This window comes from Lolium perenne, chromosome 2 (assembly GCF_019359855.2).
Source record: "Lolium perenne isolate Kyuss_39 chromosome 2, Kyuss_2.0, whole genome shotgun sequence".
Classification (NCBI taxonomy): domain Eukaryota; kingdom Viridiplantae; phylum Streptophyta; class Magnoliopsida; order Poales; family Poaceae; genus Lolium; species Lolium perenne.
Window position 1 is genome coordinate 85,758,884 of NC_067245.2, and position 9,060 is coordinate 85,767,943.

General features: G+C 43.7%; 1 protein-coding gene across 1 annotated transcript; it reads right to left on the reverse strand.

Annotated features, from left to right (window-relative positions):
• Positions 1-1,436: 1,436 nt before the first annotated feature.
• Positions 1,437-6,322, reverse strand: LOC127333161 (organelle RRM domain-containing protein 2, mitochondrial). The gene is made up of 4 exons (XM_051359491.1): positions 6,114-6,322; positions 3,262-3,330; positions 3,082-3,188; positions 1,437-1,775 (listed from the first exon to the last, which is right to left on the reverse strand). The coding sequence occupies exons 1-4, from the start codon at positions 6,247-6,249 to the stop codon at positions 1,668-1,670; spliced, it is 420 nt and encodes a 139-aa protein (XP_051215451.1). The 5' UTR covers positions 6,250-6,322; the 3' UTR covers positions 1,437-1,667.
• Between the last annotated feature and the right edge of the window lie 2,738 nt (positions 6,323-9,060).

The window sequence follows — 9,060 nt, forward strand, 5'->3', positions numbered from 1 at the left end:
TTTCTTGTAATCGGGCTTCTCTACCCTGACTTTACAATTTCGGGTACGTAGACCCGACGGTGTATTATTCCTGTAAAAGATGAAAAACGAATATTATTTCTGGATTTAATAATAAAAAATGTATTATTTAAAAAAATCGCCAGGATCAATGCTGCCCTTTCCATTTCCTTTTATTCTCCTTCAGCTTTTTAAGAATTATATGTCTTAGAAAGTGTACCATTAAATTCATATTTAAAAATATTTCAATAACATATTTTTCAGTGTCATGTAACTTATATTTTATTCATCAAACATGAGTCTAAGTTTTACCTCAAAATACGTAGTGACCTTATATATGATAACAATGACATGAACCAGAGGATCCACGATTAATTTGACAGAAGACTCTGGATGTATTTGTTCAGAAACTAACTGCCTCTAATGTCTTTTCTATCAAATCTACATAGATACAATGCACGGGCATTCGATGTTCTTGAGCAAATATATTTGGAAATTTAAGATACCAGTAAAGACTAAGATCTTCATGTGGTTTCTATACAAATAAATGATTCTCCCAAAAGACAACCTCGTTAAAAGAAGTTGAAAAGTTTGTAAGAAATATGCATTTTATGATGCTAACGAGTCTATCAACCATTTATTTTTCAATTTGTCCATTGGCACGTCTTATTTGGAGAACTATCCAATACACTTTCAATATTCTCCCATCAGCCAAGGTTAAAATTATGTTTTGAAGTTGTTACATGGGGCTCACAAAAAAATCTAGATAATAAGTCCGAACGGGTATTTCTGCTTTGACGTGATCTATATGACATTATTGTAATAACATTGCGTTAACAAAAATAGAAATGCTTATTTCTACAGGTTATAGTTACACACTAGATGGCATATACCTATTCTAGATGTAGCTGATTGGAGACGAATGCCCCGACTGGAGACGAATGCCCCGACTGGAGACGAATGCTGGATCTAATTACAAGAAGGGTGCATGGCGTCAAGTGAAAGGGAGCTTTAAGGTGACCTTATCTTTGATCTGATTCACTAGTTGAGCACTTTATCTCACTGAATGAAAGGAGGTCTCGAGGCAGTCAAAGCCGCTATCTAGCTGAGACTCCCTTCGTTGCCTACACATATATGTCGAGTTTATTAGGTACAACAAGCTTCGTGTATGAAACATAGAACCCCTGCACAACCGCTAACTTTACATCAGAGATACATACTTCTTCCATGTTGCCACCTACGACGAGCCATGATATATGACGAGTCGTCAACCGTTCCCAAATGCAGTATATGTTTTTTTTTAGATGAGATGCAGTATATGTTTTGGAAAGCTATTTAGCTTCTAAGTCCAACCACACGGCTGCATAGACAACATGTACATGCAGGTCTTCTGTACAAGTGGTACAAAGCCTGAAAGCAACTCAACAACGCACTGAACATATCTGCAACTAAGTTTAAATTATAGTTAGTGCCAGATGTTACACAAGGTACCAGTACCCAGCGGGCAACAGCAAAGTACACAAGTGACCGCACTTCTGTAACTAGTAGTGGAATAGTTCAAGCGACACGGCACAATATATTTTAATTTTATCCCTTCCTCAATAATTCATTGGAAAGTGACTTCCAATTGGTAGCATAAATTGAGGACACGCAATTTGTGATCGAGAGAACTATCTTGAGTACTGGTAGCCAGATGGTGGTGTCCCAGATGATTGGGGCGGCTGCTGGGCTTGTCTCTCCTTGGCGTACTCCGCAAATATCACCCAACCATCCAGGAACTGCACAAAAAAATGGACTAACGTCAACAGCAGATAAAACGAAGTCAGTTGCTAAGCTACAGTGTAGACAATGTTTAGTATCACCTAGAACGAGATAAGCAAAAAAAAAAATCAACTAATAACTAATCTGCTATTTCCGAGTTTCCATGAGAACATTGATACACCTTTGAATGTTTCCATCAGGCCACAATTATCCATATGTTGCATCTTCAAAAGAAGAACATAAGTTCCCTACTAAACCATGGATTATCATCAACATCCAGGTAGTGAATTTTGACGGAACCTACGTTCGCCCCCCATGCAACACAGCGAAGCCCAGCATGCAGACCAATTAGTCCATACGTTTAGTGCTCAATTAATTCTCCGTGACTTCCTCTTTCTGTGCCGAGACCGAGCTGTGAACGCCAATCTACTAATCGTCTTCCAGCAGCTCCTCTAAAAAAAATCTAATCATCTTCATCTCGTAAATATTCCAGTCGTCTCCTTTCCCTGATAAAATGGATCTGATTTTCTCCGGTCGATCTGCCAATCTGCCATGGAGCTTACTGTCACTCATAAACTACACGGAGCGTCAGCCGCTATGAGAACAGGGGATGGAGTCGAGCAATGCTGTTCATGCCAACTGCCGCACCATCGTCTACCTCCCAAGTCGTATTCATCCAACACTTAAATCTGGAGGTAGCGCTGGTAAATAGTGTTCTAGTTTTCTTTGAGCACTCGTGTGTACAACTTCAAATCTAGTAGCCTGGCAGATCAGCAACAATTTGCAGTTCAAGGCTAGTAAAAATTTCTAGATTATTTTTATCTACAATCCATAAATAATTTTTTTGATACTTCCTCCATCCGTAAGAGGGAATAGTAAACTTATGCATTAGGCGTAATAGTCGTTTAAGGGTTAATCTAGAGATTATTTAAGAAAAAGAAACTCGTGTAATTTATATGAACACTGAACTTTTTTTTGTCTCTACCGGCAGGGAGCTCCCACATGCATTATAAGAAGAGGGGGAAAAAATGGTCCAGACAATTATCCATATATTATATCTTCAAAAAGAAGAACATACATTCCCTACTACACCATGGATTATCATGAACATCCAGGTAGTGAATTTTGACGGAACCTCGTCAGAGGGCAGGGAGCTCCCGCATTGCATTATAAGAAGAGGGGAAAAGATGGTCCAGATAATAAGGGAAACCGGACCCGAAGACCATACAGGCACGGTTAATTAAGGGAAACCAGCACAAACCGCACACCACACACCCGAATACGAATCCAGGCTGAATTACCCCGATTAATAGAAGCACTCACCTTTCCATCCATTCCTTTGATGCCCTCACCAGCTTCTTCTACAGTTGCATATTTAACAAAGCCAAATCCTCTAGAGTATCCTGATATTCTATCAGTGATGACTCTTGCTGCAAACATAGTGACAAAAGGATTCAGTAGTAGTACAAAGAGTAATGAACTACAGAGGCTAGAATCACTTACCTTCAGTAACCTGACCAAATTTCGAGAAGGCTTCCCTGAGTCCGTCAGTTGTCGTGCGCTTGTTCAAACCTGCATAGGTACACTTGTTCAATAATATTTAAAAGAAATCAATACAACTTTGCATCACCATAGGTTTTGATACAATGTACAATTATATATGTAAAACATGATCATGCTTGTTATAGTGATACTTTCATCACGCCAACTACATGGAGAAGAAATAAATTTCAAAACAAACACCACCAAAACTCCAGAGGAAGTTCATATATCAGTGGCATTAACTTACTTTTTATAAACAAAAGGATGAATCATTGGCATCCAAACCAAATGAACTATTGGCATCCCAGAAGTTGAACTATAGGATATATAAGACACAACCTTTTGCTTTTTCTACAATGGATGTTCAGTAGTTACATTAGTACACTGGATATAGAGCTGCAGTGAACAGAATCAAACAGAGTGCCAAAACTTTAGGTTAAGGCTTATTATTTTGACAGATTTTTCTTTTTGTAAAATCAATTAAGAAGACAGTGTATATATATTTGAGAAAATACATGTTTCTTTCTGGTTTAACTGTGTTATAAAAAGAACAACAGTTTTTTAGGACACAGCTAAGATACCTGGTAGGTGATCAATTAGGCACTTACAACTATATCAATTTTCCCTTAACCCCCAAAAAAGTATTTCCAAAGAGAATGAAAAAGGAGAACCATGTCTTTTGAACAGTACCAAACTATTTACTCCAACTGTAAACAATAAAAATACACATGTATGCATCCAATATATGTCAAGATTCAACCAAAGTCAAGGGAAAGTGAAAGCTCACACAGCTCCTTGACGCTCGAACTCGTGTAGTACTGAAGCACATGACCTTTCACAGAAGGACCATCGGTGATATGACACAACAATACAGCACACATGAACGAGAAATTAATGTTCATGGGGAGGATGTAGAGGTGTTTCGCTGATGGTATGAGCAGTACACTATTCACACCATTGCTGCCACTGCCATTTGGGAGAGATGCAACTCCAGGAGACCAGTAGAGTTTGTTGCCATTAGAGTGGTGGAGGCAGTCAAGGTGTCACTCGTGCTGGCTGGGGATTTGAGATATGGCTAAGGGAGGCAATGATCGATATCCTATTTTATGGTATACCAAAGTAGATTATGTAACTCTGACAAGTTACATTCATTAAAGTGTATGGGTATTTATACAAGATTACATGAGAACATGCAGCTAGGCACCTGGGCTACATCTAATACAACCATTGATTACGAGTCATGTGACTAGTCGACAAGTAGTTACTCGGAGGTCAACTCAACTCATGGGCCGAGTCGAGTGACCCAATCAACTGGTAAAGCCTAATGAGTCTAGCGAGTGGCCATAATTTTTATAATATTGGCTTGCCCAGTTTTCTCCCGTGAAACCAAATCGAGTCCTGACCAAAATTCTATCCCTTGGCCACCACCACCGGGAGCCTGCCAGCCAGCTCCACCGCCTGTTCCTGCCGGCTACCGCGGCTCCCAGGCTCCTCCCTTGACCTCTGTTATGCTCCTGTGCCAGCAGCTTCTGCTCTTGCTGCTCTCCTACTCCGCCGTCTGCTGCTTCTCCTAGGCCCCTCCCAGCTCTCCTTCACCGGGTGCTGCTGCTGCTGCTGGTTTGCTTAACCGGTTGCTGCCAGTTTTTATCTTTTGTAGGCTGCTGGTTCAGGGAGAAGAGAAAAGCCTTGGCCAGTATGAAATTGCACAGGGTTATCCCCCACTCCCCAGTCCCCAGCCTTCTTTTGTATTACAAATTAACATACTAGTACTAGACTATTAGTATTTAGATACTATGGTATTTTATAGTGCCTATTGCTCGAGATGAGTCGTGACTAGTTACGGCTAGTCTATGAGTCGCTACCCCAGATCAACTCGTCGGCTCGTAATCCATGGATACGACAGCGATCCAACCTATGTGCTACAATCATGTAAAGCTGATTCTGGTAGTGGAGGCACATGCCATTAGCTGGCCAACAGAATCTATCTATTGGTTCTTACCTTATATGCCAACTAGTATAGAAATGACGGATGATTAATTCCACATGTGAATTAATTTTAACGTAATCTGGAATTAAGAGGATCATCGGTATTCTGGTAGTTCGAAATATAAACCAGAGTGCACTCGCATTATTCATCCTTGTGTAAAATGACCCGTATACTAGTTCTGGAGATGGTAGTCAGACAATTAATCTGAACGAGAATCCCTTTGTTTGCCCTACACCGATATTTTCAGTTTAAAAGCTGCTCATTTGTTGACCATTGTGTTGATGTCCTTGATGCCTAACCAGTTAACCCTGCACTCTGTTAGCGGATATACACATATGCTATTTGTCTGCTATATCATGTCTGCTGTATGATGATTCTTTTTTCTATAATGCATTTTTTCTCGTAGTAAAACAGAACATGGTACAGTATTTCCTTTCATAATAATTTGTCTACTTCGCTTCTAGCAGATTCCCAATTCAGTAGCAGTCAGGTTTTCATCGTTAGTATATTGCGTAAAGACCAGAAAGTAACACAAAAACCATTCTGATGCTTGCAAGATTGAGCAGATCGGACAGGCAAAAACTCTGAATGATGCCGAATTGAAAATTAGTTAGAGTAGCTGCTAATTAGCAAAGGTCTATATTTCAATTCACCCAAGCTCTCAAAAATATAAAATATAGTGGCAAGCGGCTCTCAATAAAGCAGGTAATAACTTTCCACACATCCGACCACAGGTAGTTAATATCGGCAGTTCGGCACAAGCCTCGGATCCAGAACACAAAGGAAGAAACACTATAAAACGGATAGACACGGGAGGAGGAGTTGCCTGAGACGAAGAGGTTGTTGCAGGGCTCCGCAGTGGGGCGGGCGGCCGGGGCAGGCGGGGGAGAGAAGGCAGAGACGGCGAACATCCGCCTGAACCCGGCGCGAGCAGCACCAGCTCGAGCAGCGACCGCCGCCATGGTGTATCGATGAGTCGGTGGCGAGTGCGGCGCTACGGGCGGAGGCTTCACTTGTTTGCGACGGAAGGGTTTGCGCTTGTTCCCAGGTAGGTAGTAGTTTTGAGGCCAGTTTGGATGGGCCGAGAAATTCGGAGGGTTCCTGGCCCAGCAAATCCATTTTCATCCATTCGCAGGTCTTTTTTTCTGCTCAAAAAAGATTCACACTTTTTTTTTTGGTGAGATACTACTATCGAGGATGCTTTACTGAATCGTGTGGACCAAATTCGAGCGATCCTAGGTAACTACTAGTAACTAAGCGCATCTCCAGCGAAAACACCCATTTTGCTTTTTCGTGTCTGTTCCAAATTGAGATGTCGTTGCTGGACACAAGCCAAGGTTGATCAGCGACCTGGACATAAACCTGCAATGGCTGACCTAGACCGGTGTCGGATATGGCGTGCAACTGCGACTTCGCTCGCGTGCCTGGAACACGGCTGACCTGATTTTGCTAGTGCTCTATTTTTTTATTCCTGTATTGTTTTACATTGTAGTCGAAGTTATAACCGATAAGTGCAAATTTTCTGTTTGTGATATATTAATTTGAGAGAGAACAAATTTTACCGTCTATGACATACAGGTCCTATTTTTCATTGAATAAACAAAACAAACAAAATAACCTGTTGGATGCACTCGGTGGACAAAGGAGGAGATTAGGCGGACGTGACCCATTTCAGACAACAAAAACAGATACTCCCTCCAATCCCTTTTTATTGACTTGGATTCAGTACAACTTTCTACTAAATTTGAATCAATTAAAAGGGGCCTTCATGTTAACTAAACAATTCAAATATAGCACCTCGAGAGACAACATAGACCTATTGCGGGCAACGAGACAAGTGCTATGAGTTTTGTCTTCATCTTCAGCAAGTTGATTTGACAGATGCACAAGACTAGTGTCACAGAACCCACTACACACGCGAAGCCTATGCGACAGAGCGGTACCAGGAAAACGCTTTGTTAACCGTCCGAGACGCGCGATCAAGAGGTGACGTGGGCATTACCTTTCGGGTAACCGACATTGCCCTATCCTATGCGGCCTAATGGGAGGCCCATGAAGATACCTGATGGCAAGGTGGGCCACTAGGGCGGTGCCGAAGAGGATTCCTTGAAGAACAAGACGAATAGGAGCTGAACAAGGATAGTTTAGAGCTAGGTCTTTTGTAAACCTAGACGTACACGTACCCGGACAGATCTCTTGAGACCTGGCCTCCTATATAAAGGCCAGGAGAGGGGCTGCCGAGGGACACAATCAATCTTAGCATCTTTAGCCACCAGAAGTCTAGAGCTAGGTCACCGTAGCACTTAGCCTCTCGACGAGATCATAGCCGAAACCTTCGGCACCCCATTGTAACCCGATATTTTCATAATCAAGATCAGACAGGCAGGACGTAGAGGTGTTACCTCATCGAGGGCCCTGAACCTGGGTAAATTGCTCTCCCCGCTTGTCTGTTAACCGATGGTTCGTATCAGCTTACAGGATTCCATCAACCCTAAGCCCCTACCGGAGGGCATTGTCGAGGAGCACCCCCGACAATTGGCGCCGTCTGTGGGAACCCTGTCGGCACAAGATCCGTCATCGGCAGATCCAGTCATGTCGTCGACAGCTTCATCGACGCCATCATCATCACCGATCTTGGGAAGCCCGATTCGATTCGGCTCCTACGAGTTCACCCCGCACAGCGACTCGTCTCGCTCTACTTTTTCAGATCTGCAAGGGAACATGGAGATGACGTTTGGCAGCGTCCACTACAACGTCAACGCAGAAGGAGTCCTCCGACTGCTGGAGTCGTGCGCTCCCAGATCAGCAAGAAAATCACCACCATTGGCCATGGGGCCAAGCCTGTCGTCGTCAGTCGATCTTTCGGCTGGCCTGACGGACTCGAGAAACTCCTCCCCGCCATCGACTCCTCGGTCGACGTCTTCAATGTCAGTCGGATCTGATAACCCCGCGTCGTCAGAGATGACCTCGTACTACTGCTTGAACTGCGACACCAGACACGGGCTGGGATCGAGCGACACGCAGTTCATCTGCAGCGCCCAGTACTCATCGGGAGAAGATAGCGTCGACAGTGTCGCCAAGGAAGTCACCTGGAAAGCGGCGCACCATCAAGTCTACGCTGCCAACAACACAGGAAAAGCAAGGAACGGGGGAGGCGGAGAGCACACTCCTCGCTCCAGCAGGCGACGAAGCTTTCAAAATAGTGCCAGTAACGATAGTAGCGATTACACCATCGTAGAGGAAGAATGGGCAGCTGCCAAGGCAGCCTTCTTAATAACACACCACTCCCCGCTGGAACTTCAGTTGGGACCCTCAATGCCTACCGCGAGATATTGGACAAGAATCGGGAGCGGTTGTTAGTCGAGCAAAACACCCTCGAGAAACGCATGCTTACGGCAGAACAATCTAGCGAACGGCGGAGGGGCTCGCGAGGAAGCGCTTCCCGAAGCAGTCAAGGCGCGGGGAAACATCGATCAAGGCTATCCAGATTATCGGAAGACGATGCTAGGAAAATAACGTCAAACTTATCCAGATCATTCATGACCACGGATACCGCGGGGATGCTGAGGCCAAAAACCGTCGAAGGAGCAACTGCCAACCTCGCAGCGTACCTTGTTAACCAATGACCCGAAGGTTCCATGGTTCAAGCACATCGGGGCGCTTTGGAAAGCCTCGCAATCCTGGGAGACAAACTGGTTCCACGAAAAGAAAAAGCCTCGCCCCAAGTCGGAGGTTCAAAGCACCGTTGAAGGGACGCCCGAGACGAGATTACC

What these genes read in the sequence shown, in the direction of transcription:
- LOC127333161 (XM_051359491.1), bottom strand. Translation starts at nt 6,249, where the DNA reads ATGGCGGCGGTCGCTGCTCGAGCTGGTGCTGCTCGCGCCGGGTTCAGG. An exon ending in CAACAACCTCTTCGTCTCAG is followed by an intron (nt 3,331 to 6,113) that starts GCAACTCCTCCT and finishes GTACCTATGCAG; the next exon opens with GTTTGAACAAGCGCACGACA. An exon ending in ATTTGGTCAGGTTACTGAAG is followed by an intron (nt 3,189 to 3,261) that starts GTAAGTGATTCT and finishes CTATGTTTGCAG; the next exon opens with CAAGAGTCATCACTGATAGA.